This window comes from Coffea arabica, chromosome 7e (genome assembly GCF_036785885.1).
Source record: "Coffea arabica cultivar ET-39 chromosome 7e, Coffea Arabica ET-39 HiFi, whole genome shotgun sequence".
In the NCBI taxonomy this organism is placed as follows: Eukaryota; Viridiplantae; Streptophyta; class Magnoliopsida; order Gentianales; family Rubiaceae; genus Coffea; species Coffea arabica.
The window spans coordinates 4,713,949-4,735,321 of record NC_092323.1 but is presented as its reverse complement, the minus strand read 5'-3'; the positions used below and the strand labels follow the sequence as shown (position 1 = coordinate 4,735,321).

General features: G+C 37.4%; 4 protein-coding genes and 1 long non-coding RNA gene across 5 annotated transcripts; 3 read left to right on the top strand and 2 right to left on the bottom strand.

Moving 5' to 3' along the window:
* The first annotated feature begins 288 nt into the window (after window positions 1–288).
* LOC113701644 (protein trichome birefringence-like 19) lies at window positions 289–1,757 on the top strand. The gene is made up of 2 exons (XM_027222398.2): window positions 289–762; window positions 866–1,757. Exons 1-2 carry the CDS (start codon window positions 295–297, stop codon window positions 1,631–1,633), a joined length of 1,236 nt encoding a protein of 411 aa, XP_027078199.1. The 5' UTR covers window positions 289–294; the 3' UTR covers window positions 1,634–1,757.
* A 1,122-nt stretch (window positions 1,758–2,879) lies between these two features.
* Window positions 2,880–4,552, top strand: LOC113700385 (protein trichome birefringence-like 19). Its single transcript, XM_027220821.2, has 2 exons — window positions 2,880–3,382; window positions 3,524–4,552. The coding sequence occupies exons 1-2, from the start codon at window positions 2,894–2,896 to the stop codon at window positions 4,334–4,336; spliced, it is 1,302 nt and encodes a 433-aa protein (XP_027076622.1). The 5' UTR covers window positions 2,880–2,893; the 3' UTR covers window positions 4,337–4,552.
* Window positions 4,553–4,613: 61 nt separating this feature from the next.
* LOC113701575 (protein trichome birefringence-like 19) lies at window positions 4,614–7,933 on the bottom strand. Its single transcript, XM_027222298.2, has 2 exons — window positions 7,303–7,933; window positions 4,614–5,711 (listed from the first exon to the last, which is right to left on the bottom strand). The coding sequence occupies exons 1-2, from the start codon at window positions 7,789–7,791 to the stop codon at window positions 4,920–4,922; spliced, it is 1,281 nt and encodes a 426-aa protein (XP_027078099.1). The 5' UTR covers window positions 7,792–7,933; the 3' UTR covers window positions 4,614–4,919.
* Window positions 7,934–10,725: 2,792 nt separating this feature from the next.
* Window positions 10,726–13,040, bottom strand: LOC113701935 (protein trichome birefringence-like 19). Its single transcript, XM_027222847.1, has 2 exons — window positions 12,117–13,040; window positions 10,726–11,502 (listed from the first exon to the last, which is right to left on the bottom strand). The coding sequence occupies exons 1-2, from the start codon at window positions 13,038–13,040 to the stop codon at window positions 10,726–10,728; spliced, it is 1,701 nt and encodes a 566-aa protein (XP_027078648.1).
* Window positions 13,041–18,287: 5,247 nt separating this feature from the next.
* LOC113701605 (uncharacterized) lies at window positions 18,288–19,087 on the top strand. Its single transcript, XR_003450942.2, has 2 exons — window positions 18,288–18,587; window positions 18,698–19,087. It is a non-coding gene; the product is annotated as an uncharacterized lncRNA (long non-coding RNA).
* The last annotated feature ends 2,286 nt before the right edge of the window (window positions 19,088–21,373 follow it).

Below are 21,373 nucleotides of genomic sequence, written 5' to 3'. Positions count from 1 at the left end.
ATGTATTCTGTAGTTGGCTTCTTACATGTTCTTCGGCATTTTGGAACCAAGAAGTCTTCCCTGACAAGTTTAATGTACTCCATGTCCATGCCTGCAGTTTGGAGCTCAATTATTAGCTGTTCTGCTGCAAACAGACACCTTGGAGCATCTGAAAATTTTCTTTACGTTTGCATGATTGCTCCCGAAATTTCGGTTTAAAGGTCTAGAAGAATACCACATTAGTGCACATATATCTAGAAGAATACTGCACATACAAGTGCAACCCCGAATTCTCTTTCGTCCGCAACTACTCTAATGAGGGCTTACATGATTGCAGTTCCCAGCGGGAAGAGCAAATCTCCTAACGGATTGATTTTACTGATCTTAACCTCATTTCTTCTGGTTAGTACCACCCTTTTCTGTTTGTATGAGAACCCAGTAATAGTTGATCGTAGTTCACCGCCTGCAAGTGAAAATCTTGTTGGTAACTCAACAAGGTTAGTGCGGCAGTGCGATTTATTTAGTGGGAATTGGATTCCTGTCTCCAAAGGGCCTTACTACACAAATGCAACCAAATGCGTGATTGATGATCGACAAAATTGCATGAAGTTTGGACGACCAGATACAGAGTTCTTGAAATGGAGGTGGAAGCCTAATGAATGCGAGCTTCCCTCGTTTGATGCGACTCAATTCTTGGAGCTTGTAAGAGGAAAGTCCATGGCCTTTGTTGGTGATTCACTGGCAAGGAACCAAATGCAGTCACTTGTCTGCCTCTTAGCCAGTGTATGTATCTATCAACTGCTTAGTTTCTTTTCTTTTTTTCAAATCTGACGCTATTACATTCAGGTTTTACTGCTATTGTCTATTGTTCTTATCCTTTTACTAGGTAGCTGAACCTGTGGATGTATCATATGGAGAAGATACAAGATTCAGACGGTGGTTTTATGCAGAATACAATTTCACTGTGGCAGCTTTCTGGTCTACTTATCTGGTTAGATCAGAAGAAGCTGACCCCAAGGGTTACTCCTTGACTAGCCTTATGAAGCTCTACTTAGATGAGGTTGATGAATCTTGGGCAGCCCATATTCAGAATTTCAGGTACATAATCATATCAGCTGGACAGTGGTTCCTGCGGCCACTTCTGTATTACGAAAAGGGAAAGATTGTAGGGTGTTATTTCTGTAACAAAGAGAATGTCACAAGCCTTACTCGGTACTATGGGTACAAAATGGTCTTCAGAACATCCTTTAGGACCCTGCTGAATTTGGAAGGCTTCAAGGGGATAACCTTTTTAAGGACATTTTCCCCTCAGCATTATGAAAATGGAGAGTGGAATAAAGGCGGGAATTGTACGAGAACGAGGCCAATTGGCAAGCAAGAGATGAGGATGGAAGAGTACAGTCTGGAGTTTTATTGGACTCAATTAGCGGAGCTGACAGCAGCGAAAAGGGAAGGGAGGAATAGGGGCTTGAAGTTCAGGCTTCTGGACGCTACTCGACTCATGATGCTGAGGCCGGATGGTCACCCAAGCCACTACGGACATGGCCCCAGAGAAAACGTCACTATTGCTGATTGTGTCCATTGGTGCTTACCTGGGCCGATCGATACGTGGAATGAGGCCTTGCTTCAGATGTTGAAAACCCAAAAAGCCTAGTGCTCGGGGCCCATTTCTTCGTAAACGTTGACAATTTGTTGTTAATCTCCATCACAAAAAGCCACAAACTGTTGGCCAGATGCGAAAATTTGAAGATGCTAATCTGTTTCATCCCAGTATTTAATGACCAGAGTTCTCTTTGCCTGTTGATATTTGCATAAATAGCCACCCTCTTGGAGAGCTGTTGACTGTTTAATCATCAGATTCATGACGTTGATTTTATCCCAAAATGGCTGATTAAATAATTAGAGATTCTTGGAACACATCAATATAAATAAAACAAGAAGGAAGTCACCCAGAATGGGGGAAAAAAAATGCAGAACAAAAAGGCACAAATAGAAGTCTGTTGTACTTCTAAACAATAGACACAAACATGTAATCTCTAAAATCAATCAATGAGGTGTACCATCTTTTAGTTTATTTGTGTTCGCTTAAATCACCCACTATGGCTTAATATAGGATTTTTCTTGCAAGAAAACCTGATTCCTCCCCACTTGTTCTTAATTTTTTGCCCCCATAGTTTTGTTAACTTGGAGCAATAAATTTCATATTCTTTTGTCCTTTGCTTTTCTTTCACTTTTACAACAAATATTTATTTACTCCATGCTTCGACCCTCCCCTGGGTCGTGGGTTGCCACTGGCTGTTGAAGTGCAGCCAGTCGAAGAGTAAAGGGGAAGGCAGAGTTCTACCAAAAAAAAGAAAGAAAAGGAAGGCAGTGCAGCTGATGATATCTTTCCTCGTACTCCAATGTGCACTGTCAGTGTCAGCCTTCAGTTCAAAATTTAGAAATGATTACTTTTTCATTGAAACTGTTTTTCCATTGATCATTATCATATCATGGGATTTAGCTTAATTACAGAATTAATCCACTAGATACGGTTTTTTTTTTGGTGGCTTTCCATTCATAAATCAAAGATATTATTGTTTTGTGAAAATTGAACGTGTGTTTTGGAATTTAAACACGACAAAGGCTACTCATTAAACCCTATATCCTCCTCAAATTTATCAGAACCTGTCATAGTATTGAAACTGAATTTTTTTTTTCAATTTTCTGCCGTGATTCCACAAATCTTTTTCCTTTGAAACCGCCATATAAAATGATACGTTAGAAACAAAATGCAAAAAGAAAAGACGAAAGAGATCAAGCGTCTAATTATTGCATTAGCGGAGGATTGCGTAGCTGTGTAGTTGCGTTGTGTATATAAATAAAGCAATAAAACCCAAATGCTAATTCATCGCGGTTACATTACATTACATCAATGAAGGCCTGTATCATTACACTTCCCAGTGGGAAGCGTACATGTCCTGATGTCTCCTCGAAAAGGCTGTCTTTACTGATCTTATCATTTCTTCTCCTCAGCACCGCTTTTTTCTGTTTGTACAACTATTCTTTTTCTCCATGGAGGCTGGATATGGAGTTGGTTTACAGGAGGAGTTCATTGCCTTCGAGCAGGGCATTTGGGTTGGTGAACCGATGTGATATGTTTTCCGGAGATTGGGTTCCTCAAGTCGAGGGGCCTTACTACACGAATGAAACTAAATGTCAGATTGATGATCGACAAAACTGCATCAAGTTCGGACGACCAGACACCGAATTCATGAAATGGAGGTGGAAGCCAAGTCAATGCGAGGTACCCCCGTTTAATGCAACTCTCTTTTTGGAGCTTGTAAGAGGAAAGTCGCTGGCCTTTATCGGTGATTCACTCGCAAGAAATCAAATGCAGTCATTGGTTTGCCTCTTAGCAAGTGTACGTTGCAAATAATCAATACTAGTAGTATCTTTTTCCCTCCTCCTTTTTTTTTTTTTAATCTTTTGGTGGGGGTAGTTTACTCAAATGGTTAAAATCATATATATTGTAACTAAATGGTGTTTTTATCTGTTCTCTCAGGCAGCTGATCCTGTGGATAACTCATATACAGCAGACCCAAGATTTAGGCAGTGGTTTTATGCAGAATATAATTTCACGCTAGCCATTTTCTGGTCCGTTCACTTGGTGAAATCCGAAGATGCCGACACCAATATCTACCCCGTCACGAGTCAAACCCTCTACTTGGACGAGGTTGATGAGATCTGGGCCAATCACATTGAAAAGTTCAATTATGTGATCATATCAGCTGGACAGTGGTTCCTCCGGCCACTCGTGTACTACAGAAAGGGTAAGCTTATAGGTTGCTACGCCTGCAACAAAAGGAAAATCACCGGCCTTAGTATGTACTATGGGTACCAAATGGCCTTCAGGACATCGTTTACGACGCTGCTAAATTTGGAAAAGTTTAAGGGAACCACATTTCTGAGGACAATATCTCCGCAACACTATGAGAACGGAGGATGGAATACAGGTGGGACCTGCGTGAGAACAAGGCCGATTGCAAAGGACGAAATCAGGTTTGAGGAATACTTCTTGAAACTTTACTCGACTCAAGTTGCGGAGCTGATAGCCGCAGACGGGAAAGGGAAGAAGAGGGGCTTGAAGTTTCGGATCCTAGACCCAACTGATATGATGGCAGAGAGGGCAGATGGTCACCCAAACCACTATGGACATGGCCCTGGTGCCAACTTCACAAATGCTGATTGCGTCCATTGGTGCCTACCAGGGCCCATTGACACCTGGAATGAGATCTTGCTTCAAGTGTTGCAGTCGGAATATAATGCTACTAGCCTGATGGGTAAGAGCACACCAACAAATCAGACAAATTCTTGAATTTCCGCCCGGTCAACTGAGGTTCCCCTACCCCATGATTCTTCCTGTTTTCGCAAGCTTCAATGTGTCTCACTTTGTCATCATGGTATTGTTTATTGACATGCATGCAGAAATAGTTGCGAGACTCCGACTTGTCTGATTAGCAATTACAAATCAGGTCTATTACATTGTATAATTTGCCTCGAGTCACGAAAGTAAACTCGTGAAATTGTTGGATGCATCTTGCATGTTTTTTTTTCGGGATCTAAAGAGGTCCATGAGTAATCCAGAAGGGACAGAACCACAATCGAACCAGGTGCACTATACATCCGTATAGATTTTTTTGAAGTTGCCTACATATTGTGGCAATTGATGAAAGACAAGACTTGAATCCTTGACCTCCCACCACATCAAGCCTTAATGCTTTAATGGTGGTCACCAACCCAAAGTCCGGTGGTTGCATTTTGCACATGTTTTACTCCACAAGATTTTAGCTAAAGTACCGAGCCTTTAGAAACTACAGTAGGGCATAGCACACAATATATTAAGAACAGTACTAGCAGTATAGCAGGAGAAGAAAAAAAAAATCTATTTTAGCTTTTCTTTACTGCGTTTGTGGTTGAAGCTTTTCCTCGTGGGATCTCCTACCCTCCATCTTCAGCATGTGGAGCAAAAAATCACTCCAGGAATCAATAGGTCCAGGCAAGCACCAATGCACACAGTCGTTGTACAATGTCACATTTTCATGCGGCCAATGTCCATATCTGCTGGGATGGCCATCGGGTCTCAAAAGCATGGCTTGAGTTACATCCAGCAACCTATACCTCAACCCTTTTTTCTTCCCTTCCCATTCTGCAGCCCTAAATTCCTCCATTTGAGTCAAGTAAACCTCTAAATTGTTGGCCTCCAGGGCAGTCTCGTTGCTCCAAAACGGCCTCTTTCTCAGACAATTTCCACCCTTGTTCCATTCCCCGTTTTCAAAATGAGAAGGTGCGTAAGTCCTGAGAAATGTTATACCCCTGTAATTTTTTAAGCTATTGATTGCCCTGAATGCTGTCCTCAGCGCTCTTCTATACCCGTAAGTCATTGGGAGGTCTATGATGTTCCCTAGTTGACAAAAACGACACCCCACGAGGCGGCGTTTCTCATAGTACATGCTCGGACGGAAGTACCATTGCCCGGCGTTGAGGATGACGTAATCAAATCCTTCAATCTGGGTGCTCCATTTCTCGTCAGACTCATCAAGGTAAAGATCGAAGAGGTCAGCTGCGCCTGGTTTTTGAAATCTAACCAAGAAGGGTGACCAAAATGCTGCCAGGGTGAAGTTGTAACTTGGGTACTTCCACCTCCTGAAATAGTCATCATCCGTGGCCGAGTCGTCAATTGGAAATTCCACCTAAAATGAGAAATTATTTCAAATCTTTAGGATCAATTTGATGTTGTTGGCTTGCCGTTGTGCTTATGCTCTGTTTGATAACTCAATTTAATACTTAAATTTAATGAATTCAGATCTTAGTATGTTGAAACCCTAATGATAATAAAAGAAATATATAATATCTGAATTAATTAAGTAGCACTGAATTTTCTAAACAAATTTTGCTCTAAAAAATAATTAATAAATTATTCACTTATCACTTAAAATGACATACACTTAAATGTATTAAATTTTGTACTTAATAATTTAATAAATTAAATTTTTAATTTTTAATTTTTAATTTTCAGATTTCAATTTCATGAAAAGCACCCTTAATAACGTAAAGACGTCTTCCTACAATTAGAGCTGTAAACGAACCGAATCGAACCGAGTATCTCATGTTTGAGCTCTGTTCGTTAAGCAGTTCGAACAACGTTCGTGTTCGTTCGTTAATTTTCGAACTCCAAACCTGTGTTCGTGTTCGGTTCGTTAAGTAAAATTCGTGTTCGAGTTCGAGTTCGAGTTTGGCTCGTTTAACATAAACGAGCCGTTCGCGAACATGTTCGAAATGCTCGAATCCAAATTATTTTATGCCTTAAATATGCCATGCAAATTATTAATCATTCTAAAAAATAATTAAAGCACTAAGTGACTAAATTCTATTATTCATTAACTATATAACTAACATTAACATAAAAACAACAAATAAAACAAAGAAATTTGCCCTCCAAATATAAAAGTCCAGCTATAAATTAACCCTAAAATTTGTTAAATGATAATTATGTCTATGTTCGCGAACGTTCGTTAAAACTCGCGAACATGATTGTGTTCGCGAACGTTCGTTTAGCATGTTCGCGAACGTTCGTTAAAACTCGCGAACATGCTCGTGTTCGCTCGATTATTAATCGAACAAAAAAATTCGTTCGAACTCGGTTCGTTTAAAATTTCGAACGAGCCTTTCACGAACACGAACGAGCCGAAACGAACCGAGCTACCGAACAGCTCGGTTCGTTTAACAGCTCTACCTACAATATTTAGCAATGCTAGCACGTTAGACGGTCCTAGCAATTGTTCCTTGCACTGAATCTGGAACGCGAAACCATCCCAATAACCATGATGCACAGAGAATATCGATAACTTAATTATCGACTTATTCTGTCCGGATGCAGAAAAAGACCGAATTATGGCACAGCTAGTTAGGTAAAGTTGGGTTTTGACAAAAAAAAAAAAAAAGTTAGGTAAAGTTGGTCATTTGCCAGCAAATCTCTGACACGATGTTCTTGTTAATTGTTGGTTATGCTTTCTAGCTAGATGGGCCAAAATCAAAAACAGGTAGACATGTTATGTTGACTGGTTGACCGAAATATACAACAAAATTGCATGATCTCTAGGACTCCTCTAGCCCTAAGCCGAAATATTAAAGGGAAAGAAATTTAGGATTTGCTCCACGAAAAAAAAAGAAAAAATTTTGTACAGTTTTTTAGCTTGAGAAGTTTATGTGTTAAGGAAACTTAGGAATTTCATTTTTTTAAAAAAAAAAAAAAAGAAGAAAGAAAGAAGAGGGCATGCATACCCTGGACAAGAGGCATATCAAGGATTGCATGTGGTTTCTGCCAATGGAGTCTCCCACAAAGGCCATGGACTTGCCTCTGACGATGTCTAAGAACTGATACGGGTTGAAGATCGGTAAATCACACCCCTCTGGCTTCCACTTCCATTTCATAAACCCGTCATCGGGCCTTCCATATTTCATGCAGTTCTGATGCTCGTGGATCGCCCAGCACGTAGCGTTTGTGTAGTAGGGCGCATTGGGGTTTGGAATCCATTCCCCTGTAAAGATGTCACACTTTTCCTCATCTTCTACTGCCTTTATCAGTTTCTGGGCCGAATGGTATGGAGGGGAAGCGGCGATCTTCACTACTGCTTGAGACGGGTATCTTCTCAGAGGGTAGTAAATCGGGAGAATCGCGAGAATGACTAATGCTGTTACTGTTACTGCTATGGGAAGTATCATAGGGGCCCTTTGAACCGAGTTGCTTTTGACAAATGCAGCCTGATCCATTCCTTGGAGCTAATGCTTCAATTAGCGTTGTTGGTAAGTGGAGATCAGAATGGTGAATGAAATGGCTGATGAGTATACGTTAAATGAACACAGAATAGAGGCAGGATCTGAAATGAGAGTAGTTTAGTAGATATATTGCAGAGGTTGGGTGGCCGTACGTAGCACATATACATATACAACATTATGTGGTTTAGTTGGACGGTTTGATGGGGGACTACTTAAAAAAGAGCAAAAGCAAATTGAATGGTTTAGTTCGAAGGAGTTATAAATTAGTCTTAGCTTAACCAAAGAAAACAGTTTTGTTTTCTTGTGCAGTTGAATATTTAAGACTATAAGTAGCAAGCTAGTAGTTGCAACTTATACTCCCAATTATGCTAAGTAGTACATAATATTCCATTAAACCCATAATTCGGAACAAAAGAATAAAAATTTAATGCATGATCCAAGTGTTTCCCAAGCCTAGCAATGCACGTTAATTAAAAATGCGAAGTATCTGCAACAAGGAGGAGGAGGAGGACATGCAAGAATTGTTTCATATGCTTTCAACAATTAAATGCACTACCAGCGTGTGGCCGTAGTTATTAGGAGTGTGGTTAAGCAATTGTTTCGAATAAATACTTGCGCAGTCAACACTCAAATAATGGAGATTGGAGAACATTAACTAGGAGTTAGTTAGGACTTGCAAGGTTGAGATGGTGAAACTTAGGGAGAATATGATGATTTTATTTTTTAAGTTCGAGCTCGAGTTTGGGATTTTGAACTCGTCGAATTCGAATTTGAGTTTTGTAAAATTAAATTGAGTCTTGACTCGATTAAAACAAAATTCAAGTCGACTCGACTCGTTTGCACCCCTAGTTGAGATGGTGAAACTTATGGAGAACATGATGATTTCTAGGTCTAAGCTGCAGATCCAACCAATCTACTCATCTTCCATATACAGTTCGTACTATTATTCTACCAATTCCACCATCTTTGATTCCCTTAACTAAAAGTGTCTGCAGTGTCCCGAGTCACGATCGAATCCCACCATTTTCAAAACTATGTCAGCACAAGAGTCCAAATTCTTCACTTACCCATACATGTGCTGCCTAGTTTTCCTCAGGGATGTCCTAAATGTTTTATTCAGCATTCTTTCAACTATGTGAAAAAGAAAATCAGCTGCTGGTAGAGGTGAACAAATTCGATACATACCGAATTCATAACCGAATTCAAATTCAATTTGGAAATTTGAAATCGGGTATTTGGTAATTTAGTACAAATTCGGTAGGTATCAAATTCACCGAATTCTAATATGGTATGAAATAGGTAATGAGATTATGAATTTGGTAATAACCGATTTCGCATTCAAATTCGGTAAAATAAAATAGGGTACCGCATTACCGCATTCGAATACCAAATTATTTTATAAAATTATATAATTTATAGATAAATGCTATTTAGTATTAGTATATACTACTAATATATTATTATATTATATAGGTAAATGCTATTAATAATAGTTAGTACATGGTATTATTATGTACTTATAATAATAATAATATATACTAATGTACAATATATTTTAGTATTTGTTAATTGTTATATGACTATAATAATACAAATATATAGTAATACATAACAATATAACATAACTGTAATACTTATTATTTTATACATGAGTAACATGACTAGAATTAGATAATAATTAATACATTTATGTATAATACTAAATATTAAACAATAAACATAATTAGTAATTAGAATTTAGATATTGGTAATTTGATACATCATTCGTGTTTGAATTATTGAATATTTGAATGCGTAACCTGTAACTTGCAAGTATTAGTATGTTCTAAATTTACATTACATATTTAACATAAAAATTCATATTTTCTATTCACTAATCTTAAGGTTTTAAGTATAGATAAGACAACTAAGCAATGTAAGTGAATGCATATGAATTGCAAATCAATGTATTAGTGTATTGACTTTCACAATAACATATGTAAGCAAATAAGTTTTATTTTGATTTGAAATAAATTATAAGTTTGTAACTAATATAACTTATCACTAATCATTGTAATTTGTAAGTTTGTAACTAATATTACTTATTATTAATCATTGCAAATTATAAATTCATAAATTATCACTAATCATTGTACAGCCTAAGGTTTATTCTAGTTTAAATTAATCACTTTTTATGTGTTCCTTAAATCATAGACTAAGGATTCTAGGTATAAGTGATCAAATAAATGCCAATTAAACCACAAAATGATTAGAACATAAGTCAAAATAAATTCGGTTATAGCCAATTCGAAATTGAAAGCGGTTTAGATTTCTATAAGTCAAATAACCGAATTCAACTAACCGAATTACCGAATTTGCACCGTTTGCTCACCCCTAGCTGCTGGTCATGGAGCTCAAATATGAGAGATTACATGTGGTAGTGCTTAAAAATTTAACTGGTAAAAAACCTCATAATCGGAGCAGGTAGAGATTGGTTATGCTGACATTCTTGAGGTAATATTACATGCTCCGTATGATCTCACGAAGCCGATTTGTGAGCCAGAAATAATTATGCATAATCTTTTTTCTACTTTTAACAAAAAAAAAAAAAAAATTCCCATACAGTACAGGACCGTAACTTTTTGCATGTGATAGCGATCTGTAACAATTTTGTGAGGTCTCAATTTTCTCCTGATATCGATGTATAGTTCCGTAACAAAATTTCAAAATCCGGAACAAACATGGGGCTCCCATAAAACAAAACAAAAAAAAAAAAGAACAAAGAAAATTCAAGGGGAAAAAAATTAAAATCTGACAAAAAAATTGTACACATATTCGGTATATCTACATTATTCTTTTTCAAAAAAGAAAATGAAAAGAAAGTATCTACCTTATTCTTTTCTTTTCTAGGGTTAGGGTGAGCCGAGAGGTGGTTCTCCTATATGAACACTACGAAAAAGAAATCTCCGTTTCCTCCCTTTTCAACAGTTCTAACAAGAAATCATTCCAGGAGTCAATTGGTCCAGGCAAACACCAATGCACACAATCATTAGCCATTGCCACATCATGATTAGGCCAATGGCCATATTTACTGGGGTGACCATCTGGTCTCAGCAGCATGGATTGCGTCGCATCAAACAACCTGAACTTTAAACCTTTTCTTCTTCCTTCCTTCTGCGCAATTCTGAGTTCTTCAAGTTGAATCCTATACATTTCCAAATTGTAATCATCCAAAGCTCTCTCGCTCCTCTTGAAAGGCCTGGTCCTAACACAATCTCCACCTTTGTCCCATTGGCCACCTTCGAAATGTGACGGGGCAAAGGTCCTAAGAAACGTTACGCCCTTAAAATTGTCTAAGCTGTTAAGGGCTCTGAAAGCTGTCCTGAAAGCTCTTCGATAGCTAAAAGACGATTTTAAATGAGTGACGTTCTCTTGTGGACAGTAGAGGCAGCCGATTAGGCGGCGGTCTACATAGAAGAGTGTTGGCCTGAAGAACCAATGCCCGGCCGAGATGATAACATAGTCATACGTTTCGATGTTGCTTGTCCAGTCTTCATCAAACTCATCAAGATAGAGTCTGAAAGGCCGAGTTACATCATTTGGAACCGTCTTTTCTGATCTCACCAAATATGGAGCCCAGAACATGGAAATGTTGAAGTTGTAATCCTTGTATACCCAACGCTTGTTCTCGTCTGTTGTTATAGAAACATCCTCCGGATAAACAACCTGAATTCACACGCCAATGCAACACATTATGCGAAATCCTATCTAAAGAGAGAGAAAAAAAAAAGATGTTTAAGGTAAATTTATGCCAATGGCAGATACAATGGTAAGATTTTTTTGTCATTGGAATATCTCAAATTTCTCAACAAAAAGGATTTTGACTCAAGAGCCTTAGCATATATTATAGGTAGTGGACAAAACTGGTTCTTTTCTTAAAAGATGTTTATTAATTATGAATCCAGCATCAAGGAAGCTTTGCATTAATCTAATGAAGAAGTAGACTGGTAGTTTAACTGTTAGATTGATTTTCTTATTCCCTTATGTATTAACAATACTTGGTAATCTACTTGCTGAAGTTGAACTGATGATTCTAGTGGAGAAATAACTAGAAACAACACTAGCAACATAAATGTACCTTATGTTACATAAAAAAAAGCAAAAACCTTCATGACCAATTAAAAATCAAGATTGTGCGGCCAGCACCGTACGTCAAAATATTCGCCGTTGAAATTTCATGAATTCGAAAAAGAAGAGGCAAGTATTGAATAAATGCATTGAATTAGCAAATGAACACGTACTAATAACAAAGATGGTAATGGACCGGAATTGAGGCTTACCCTGGACAAGAGGCATATCAATGACTGCATGTGATTTCTCGCAACAGAGTCTCCCACAAATGCAATGGATTTCCCTCTCACAATTTCCAAAAACTGTTGGGGGTCGAAAATCGGCAGCTCACACCCATCAGGTTTCCACCTCCACTTCAAGAACCCTGTATCAGGCTTCCCGAATTTCATGCAATTCTGATGCTCTTGAATTGCCCAACAGGTCTCGTTCGTGTAATATGGCCCCTCAGGGTTGGGTACCCATTCCCCCGAGAACAAGTTACAGTACCCTTCACCTTTCTTCTCTATCAATTCCTGAGACTTATTCACCAGCCCACCATCTCCACCGCTAAGGCTTGGAATTCTCCTGGCAGGCATTTCTCGTTCTTTTGGGCTCCCCCCAAAATCATGTTGGCGACGTTTAGGCCGTTCTTTATTTCCTCCAGGCCTTGCTGGTTTTTTGCCATTGATCACCTGTTCCTGGCCTCGGCTCGTTTGATCAGCCCTTTTATCCAATGATTCTGCAATTGCCAGCCCACTTTCTGTAGAGCTAGGTAGGTCTATTTCTGGTGGTTTTGTTGTTGTTCTTGTCTCTGTATCTGCTGATTCGTCTTCTTGATCTTTCGAGCTTTCGGGGGGTCTCTCTGCAATATCATCATCCCCTTGTGTTTCTTTCGGGGCCGCCAATGTTCGGTCACCTTCTTCGACTAGATGATGGTCTTGGTCATTGTTTTGTTCTAAAGTGATTTCCGAATGAGGATGAAAAGAGGATGCTTGATTTATTTTCTTGGGATTACTGTTGTATCTTAATGAAGGATAATATAAAGGGATAATTGTGAAAAGAACAGTCAAGGCAATAAGTAACGGAGCTATCCTGGGTGCTTTTTTCCGTGCCTGTGGTTTCCCCAACGGAAGTTCAGAGGCTTGGTGCTTCATTGATGAGGTCTATAATCTGAGTGATGTGGTGGGGAAAAAATAGAGGAAGACAAGAGAGGAAAAAAAAAAAAGAGAAAGAAAGAGAAGGAGTGAGGAAAGTAGAAGAAAGAAAGACTTTCCATAGATACGCATGTTGCGGTAAGTTCATTAACAAAAGTGATGGTTGTCTTTGTCTATCGATTCATTTATAGTAAGGCCAATGGACCAGCAGAGGAAATTACGTCAAGATTAGATACAATAAGAAATTATTTATACCCATCCTTCCTTTTCAAGCAAATGGTGAATTCGTCTTCATGAGTACAAGACTCAATGTACTTGATTGCAGAGTCAAACCAAATCAGCCGTCTATATAATGTTGTGCCCGCAGCCGTCTATATAAACGTTGTATTTTGACACATCATAAGCCATCCATTCATGGTAATTTGCGAAAGTTTAGCTACTTTTATTTAGTTAGTTGTTAGTACATGCAATTGCATCTATGAAATTAATTTCCACAAACTTTCTTGGGCATCCAAATGTAAATTTTTTTTTTTTATTAAACTTAACTTAATTAGGAAATGCCCCTTGAAAGAATAACTAGAAATCAAAGGCCCATATATAAATTTTTTTTCATTCTTTTTTTTTTAACAGGGAAGGAGCAGGACTTAAAAAGCGGAGAGAGGACAAAGAAATTTGAACCCAAAACTCTAATTCATGGAGCCTCAAAAATGCCCATGTATCAATTGTATTTTTCTATTACTTTTTAAATGCTTTTATTTTGCTTGGTTTTGCATGTGTTCAACTGCAAATTTACCCTTTTAATATGTCCTGTTAAGCTCACATGCATGAATTGAATTAACATCCATATTCGATGACGCTATCTTCAAAAAGCATAATTGGTTTCTTCTTTTCTCATGAAATCTACCTACTTGTACTCAACTTATCACAGTTCAAACAATCCTCAAAGCAATGCAAAACCAGTTACGAAAATTGATGACTTGTTAACGCGACAAACAAAAAAAAAAAAGAGGAAGAAATTAATTAATCCTGTAAAGGCAAGAAATTGTCCCATAATATTGTACTATAAGAGAATGAGCAAGAAAAATCTACCATGAAGTTGTTCAAATAAAGATTAGTTGCAACCTCTGAGCTGCAAAATAATTCGGTTCGATTTGCTTTTGTTCTTTCCCCAGACGTTCTTTCTTTCTTATACTTTTCGCATCCAATCAAAGATGAGTTATGATTCGGGGTACCCGGAGAAAAGCCTAGAAAGGCAAAAATTTTCTTATGGACTTATTCCCTGTGGCCCAATAGGGATGTGGAGACCGAGAAATGAACGGGGCAAACTTCAAATTGTGTGTAAGATGACCGTGTTTATGTTGATTGGGTCAACTCCAAATCAATGGCCCATATGTTTCTTGTTTTGACATGAGGCAGACCGTTTTTCATTAGGATATGTCTTAACTCAATGGATGTTTCATGCTGATTTTTGTGTAGAAGTATTACAGTTAAGTTAAACTGCAAATATTTAGTGCTGCAAGAGTGTTTTGGAGTGAATTATTACTTCAGTGCCTAACCTATTTTTTTGTTATCTCATCAAACCATTTGCATCGATAACGTGATTAGTGCAATCCTTAGTTTTTTTTTTTGGGATACGATAAAATCTATTTTTACTCGATATTAGGGAGAGGGAAATCTAAAGAGGTCCAAGAAAAATTGAAGGAAACTAAACCAACACCAACCCAAACACTGACGAAACCTGCAAAAAAATCTGAATTTTTAGAATGCATGACCTACACCTAAGTAAACTCTACTTAGGGCCAACTACTTGGTTAATTAGCACAATCCTTAGTGCTTTTGATTATTTACTTTTTCTTTAATTTAAAGAAGGATCAATTGTTCGACTTTACTTGCCCTGTTAATGATTTGAACTTAAGACCTATTGATCACAGGATCAGAATGTCTCTTTTGGCAACGCCCAATCGAATTTAGGGGGCGTTTGGTAAGAGGGTATCGGAATGGGGTTATGGAATAAACCCCATAACTCATGTTTGGTTTACTGGTATTGGAATTGAAATATTGGAATGATATCTAAAAATATGTCATTTCTCCATTCCTGACTAAGTTCGTGGGTTTTGTCCAAAACCCAAATCTTATTCCCGGTCCCTCTTCTTCCTCTCTTTTTCATTATTTCCGTCGCCTTTCTCCCCCGAATTCTCTGCCCTAATTACCCCTTAAAAACACGACAAGCTGGAGCTTTTGCCGTGGGAAGAAGAAAAAAAACGAATGAAAACCACATCTGTGCTACTAGAGAGGTACGCAAGTTTTCTTCTGTTTGTTTTCTTGTTCCAAGTTCTCTATTCTCCAAGTCCATAAACAAGAATAATTTGTGCAATAGTGGATCTTCTTCTGCTGATTCTCAATCTTCCATTTCCCTTGTAGATTGCTCCTTAAAAGGTTTGTATCTCTAGTTTCTTTAGATTTTTTGCTCTTGGGAGCAGTACGTACTATGCTTTCTGTACGGTCCGGCAAATCTGCACACTTTTCTTATTTTGTTTTCTCTTCTGATATTAGCAGTTAGCAGATCTTCATGATTCTTGAGCTTTAGTGCTTCTTTTTTGTGGGTTCTGGCTCTTTTTTGTTTTGTCTTCCGCTATTGACTTTGTGGGGTCAAAATGAAAATCATAGTTTATTCCATCATCTTCTTGAATGCTGATCTCAAATGCAACCCAAAAAATGCAAAAGAATCCAAAACCAATAAGCATCAGATTTGTATCAATAGGATGAAGTACGGATCTGCATCATATCACCAAAGGTTCCCCACTCGCAAATCGAATTGGAATTTAGGCGTTACTCAAACCATTGATTTTGTGAGTTGAGTTATCACTTGAAACCCACCTACTTCATATTGGTGCAAGATTAGAAGTGCAGACCGTGGAATATTATAAATTTGTTAAATAGCCTGAAACCCGCTTGCGGGTTTCCCCCTTATGTAAAATGACTAAAAGCTGCGTTTCTGTTCTATTTATATCAAACACATACTCTCAAACCCTCACCTGAAGGGTGAGGATGAGAGGGGAGGTTTGCTGGGCATCCTAGGGCCCTCCGATGGGCATGTGCAACTCAACGCAGCTTGCATGTAAAATTTTTTTTTTTTTTTTAAGTAATTTGTTAAATAGCCTTCCTGAAACCCGCTTGCGGGTTTCCCCCTTATTTTCGTCTATTCACTCAGCTCCGTCTGTTTTGACGATTTTCGTCTACTTTTCAGGTTAATTCAAACCACGGGATATCGACTGGTATGATATGAAACCACAGGGGGTTTTTATGTATGATTGCTTAACCACAGGGGGATTTTTTGTTGTTTACCCTTAAAAATACAAAAACCTGCATAACTCTCCCCAACATATGACAAGATTATTAATAAGATTTATGTAATTTTTCTTTTGAAACTCTAAGACAAGGTTTATTGTCAATTTTACAGGTAAGGTTAAAATTGGAAATTTATTAGATTCCATTCCGAAAGAACCAACGAACCAAACATCAAGTATAGTAATGATACCCATTTCAGATACTTGAACCAAACAGATGTATTGGAATGAAAGGTCTCATTCCAAACCCAGGATATCCGATTCCAAATCCGAATCCGATTCCAAGCTGCGAACCAAACGCCCCCTTAGAGTTGGAGAGGTTACTGCATTTGGTTTCCCACTGAGGATTAGAGGACCGGCGACCAGTTAAAAAATCAGTAACTTGTCGATTGATTATGGCGGGCCATCAATCTATGATTCCTGCTAGGACTTCTCAGTTTGTGTGATCCATATTATTCTCGTATCTCAATCATTTTATCCCATCCTTAGGAGAAGTTAGGCGGCGGCAGCAGCTCCCGAGCTCCGTCCTCCACACTGGTGGAAGGAGGACAGCCATGCAACAAGGGCCGGGCCTGCACCCGCACCTGCAACAAGTAGCCCACATCAACCGTCCACCTGTATTTTTCTGCTAATCTCGAGCCAAACATTCCACATTTATTTTCTGGCCGTGCTTGATTATGCGAATCTATTATTCATCCCAAAAAAAAAACAAATAACAACAATGCTTAAAGCAATTGATTCATGCCGCTATAGCTTTTACTATTTCTTCGCGGACTAAAAATAAGCCTAAATTGTCAAATTAGCTAGTCCAAATCTAAGAAAATATTCAACAAGATGACAATAATTATGCGGGAATATTCAAGAACATACATATTATTATATTACTCCCTTTTCAAAGGCCGGAAGAATTCGTGGAGAAAATGATAGGGGTGGGCCAAATTATTCGCTAACCCGAAAATCCGTTATATCCGATCCTATTCGATTCTATCCGAAAATTAGAATATTTGATTTTTAGTATTTGATCGGGTCAAAAGAGGATCTGGTACCCGCTAAGATGGGGGGCAGATTAGGATCACATAATTAAAAATTTGCGGGTACCCGATCCGCCCCGTATATATATATTTTTTATTTTTATACACACACTATAAAATAATAAGTTAGAACTAAATAAGTAATTTTATTGAACAAATTGCATTACAAATATGAGAGACTATAGTTTATTTACAAGATTCATTTGTAGAGGTCATGATCTTATATTTTATAGAAAAAAGTTTAATTAATGTGGAACATATATATTAAAAATTGTGCTACTTATTTCAAACTTTTATTGATTTTGAATTCTTTTAATTTTTTTCCTTTATCTTATATTCTCTTCACATGCTTGTTTTTTGGTGGGAAACCTTTTTTTAGAAAAAAGATTTATTAAATCTTAAATGAATGTGTAAAATATAAAATTAAATTGATATAAATCATTTTTTAAAAAAAATTTAAATGATAAATTGGAGGGACGAGTACCCCGTTGACCCAACCCTATCTCAGCGAGTACCCTAATACGGGACGGGTAAGAGTCAGAAAATGACTGACCCGCAAGATACGAGTCGAGTAAGCCAAATGATGAATGGGACGAGTACCCGACCCGCGCCCACTCCTAGAAAATGATACTCCTACCAGTTAAAGTCTTTTTACTTACGCCGCATCACAAAATACAACGGCAAGAAAACAAGACAAGAATATATTATATTATATAGAAAAAAGAATCAGTCCGTTATAACAACACTACTCCTTTTCTACTCCGTTGTATCCTCCCTCACTCATGCTCCAATATACAAAGCCATTTCAATCTTTTTTTTTCTTTTTTAGATGAATCCTTGTTGAACTCAGAGGGTAATTTACAGCCAGAACTAATGAATCAACTGTTAATCTACAGTAATGTTTAATGTTACAGTAATTTGTTCGTTACGAGTCAGTCAGATCAGATGTAGGGTCGTACATTTCCCGGTCTCTCTCAAGGATTGCGTGATTAGCCTTCCTTCCAACTTTGTTGTTGTTGTTGTTCTTCTTCTTACTTAATGCACTCTGACGTCTAAGTCTAACGGCTGGTTATAAACTCATTCGTTTTAGCATCTTTGATCTTTCTCGCTTGCCTCTCTCTCTGCCTCTCTTTCTCACACACAAACACACACACACACACCTGGTGCAGGTAGTAGCTTCTCTTTTATGGTGCATGTAAAACTGACTGTTCATCATCTGCTGCCAGCTGATTAGTTACGTGCCCCTTCCTTCCTTCATAACATTTGATTCATTTTGCAGGGGGAACTCGACTCTTCTTTAATTAAGAGAAGAGCGTTGAAGGAATTAGCGAAGGCTGTTGTTGATGATGACGATGATGACGACGACGACGACTGGGGGCTTGGAGAAGTTGGTGGGGAATTTGAAGTCCAAACTCCTCAAGTCTCTGAGGATGAAGAAAGCGTACGACAAAATTGAGAAGAGTGAAAGCATGAGAGTGGAAATAAGGAGCAGGAAGGCTCGAAAGCTCATCGAACGAACTCTGAGAATCGCTGATTCTCCCAACACCCGAACCTATGCTTTCTGAATTCAGCTCTGAATCTGAAATATTATGCAGTGTATGTATGCTCTCTTTTTGGCAGACCGTCTGATTCCCAGTATGATTTATGAGTGAGAGCCTTTTACTGTCTTCTTCTTCCTCTTGTTTTCTTTTCGTTTTACTTACCATGTTCTACTAGTAGTATTGGTTGTTCCAATGATCACCATGGACCAAACAAAGAAGAAACCACTAGTCTCGGCTGGCTTTCAAAGGGTCTTATCCTCTCTGCAAACGAAAACATCCACAGATATCCAGTGAGTAGGTACGTAAATCCAGCGTTGAGAGGATGTTATTCCGTTGCATCTAGACTATTGTGTCCATTCCGTTGCATCTATTAATTGTTATTTACTCTTGTGGGCCTGGGCCTGGCCCTGGCTGTCTCCGAGACCCCGCAGCAGGAGGTGGGTTGGAGGCTTTCGCCTTTGGCGTGAGCTCATATTTATTTGGTGCCGTAGAATGTACATTATGTGCTTGTCCCCGCAAAGGTGACAAATTAAAAACACGTCGTCAAATGGGAGTATCAATTGGCCTTTTTGAATCGGGATTGAGCAAATTCAGACTTTGCTCGTAAATTGTCCTAGTTTTTGGGTTTTGAACTTTCGAGTTTCAAGTTCAAATCAAAAGACTTAAGTTTAGGCTACACACTGTACTATTATATATGAGTTTCAGATTTAAATTCAACTTCATCTAAACTCATAATTATATAATATATATATTTTTTATAATTGTGAATTACTATAAATTTATCTATAAATTATTAGAATTTTATGTCATAATATGTATAATTATAAATTATTGATATTATTATATATTTTTTATACATATATATATATAATTAGACTCATGTATAAGCCAAACATTGATCGGGTTTGAACTTGACAGGTCTAAACTTGACTCACACGTAGTTCAACCTAATAGTTAAGTCCAAAATTTTCCCGATCAGTTTAATGGGCTTTTTTCTGGGTTGAGCCAAGCCTAGCCTAATTGACGACCTTAACACCCAAATTTTACTACTAGCACAGTGGGGTGGGAACGGTTGGACATTTTTTTTTTTACTGTAATTTGTGACAGTATTTTTACAATAATAAAGCATAGGGTTAATCACATTTTATCCCCTTAAAGAATACCCAATTTCTCAGTTTATCCCCTGACCTTTAATTTTGCTCACTTAACCCCCTTTAGGACAAAATTGCCCTTGCATTATTTTGACTTTTCATTTACCTTGTTTTCCTTTCTTTTATTTCTTTTTCTCTTTCTTCTTTATTTAATTCTTCCTCTTTCCCACAAAAATCTTCACCTTAATGATTGAAATTAAAAAAGAGGAATTGCAGAGATCTATCTTCTCCTTAAATGATTAAAAAAATATTCAAATCACTTTCCTAAAATAAAATTTTTTTAGCCTTTCAATTCTTTTAATTTTGGATTTTCCTCTTTCCTTTCTAGTTTCTCATTTTATTCTCAAGAAAATATCATAAGATGAAATTGATTTCCTTTCTTTTATTTCTTTTTCTCTTTCTTCTCTCTTTCATCCTTCCCAATAGAAATTCCATTTCAACGAAAATTTTTGTTTTGAGTTTTTAATTGCATATTTCTGGGTGAAGGTTTAAAAGGTATCAAAAACTAATTTTGATTTTTTGTATGATGCCACGTGTCAAAAATTTCAATTGATGATTATTAATCAGGTCACAATTTCATTTTAAGATATTTTCTTGGGAATAAAATGAGAAACTAGAAAAGAAAGAGGAAAATCCAAAATTAAAAGAATTGAAAGGCTAAAAAAATTGTATTTTAGGAAAGTGATTTGAATATTTTTTTAATCATTTAAGGAGAAGATAGATCTTTGCAATTTCTCTTTTTTAATTTCAATCATTAAGGTGAAGATTTTTGTGGGAAAGAGGAAGAATTAAATAAAGAAGAAAGAGAAAAAGAAATAAAAGAAAGGAAAACAAGGTAAATGAAAAGTCAAAATAATGTAAGGGCAATTTTGTCCTAAAGGGGGTTAAGTGAGCAAAATTAAAGGTTAGGGGGTAAACTGAGAAATGGGGTATTCTTTAAGGGGATAAAATGTGATTAACCCTAAAGCATATGTAGAGATAGTTAACTTTAACTGGACATTAACTTTATATGTTTTCAAATTTATCCTTGTCCTTGTCTATATCATATATAAAGGGGTAGGGAGCTTTTTGGCGTAAAAAAAAGTTGTCGTCTTGTGATCTTCCTAAATTACCCTTCAAATATAATTACCCATTATCATGTTTGCTTTTGTCTCTCCTACCCACTATCATATCTACTTCTATCTCTTTTTCTAATAACTACGCACTACCAAATAATAGTTTATTTGTACATTTATTTATGTAAATGTCTGTATGTATTATAAA

Excerpts from the sequence above, each read along its gene's own strand:
- LOC113701644 (XM_027222398.2), top strand. The coding sequence starts at position 295 with ATGAGGGCTTACATGATTGCAGTTCCCAGCGGGAAGAGCAAATCTCCT. Across the intron at positions 763-865 it reads TTGTCTGCCTCTTAGCCAGT|GTAGCTGAACCTGTGGATGT; the intron begins GTATGTATCTAT and ends TCCTTTTACTAG.
- LOC113700385 (XM_027220821.2), top strand. The coding sequence starts at position 2,894 with ATGAAGGCCTGTATCATTACACTTCCCAGTGGGAAGCGTACATGTCCT. Across the intron at positions 3,383-3,523 it reads TGGTTTGCCTCTTAGCAAGT|GCAGCTGATCCTGTGGATAA; the intron begins GTACGTTGCAAA and ends CTGTTCTCTCAG.
- LOC113701575 (XM_027222298.2), bottom strand. The coding sequence starts at position 7,791 with ATGGATCAGGCTGCATTTGTCAAAAGCAACTCGGTTCAAAGGGCCCCT. Across the intron at positions 5,712-7,302 it reads TGATATGCCTCTTGTCCAGG|GTGGAATTTCCAATTGACGA; the intron begins GTATGCATGCCC and ends TTCTCATTTTAG.
- LOC113701935 (XM_027222847.1), bottom strand. The coding sequence starts at position 13,040 with ATGAAGCACCAAGCCTCTGAACTTCCGTTGGGGAAACCACAGGCACGG. Across the intron at positions 11,503-12,116 it reads TGATATGCCTCTTGTCCAGG|GTTGTTTATCCGGAGGATGT; the intron begins GTAAGCCTCAAT and ends GTGTGAATTCAG.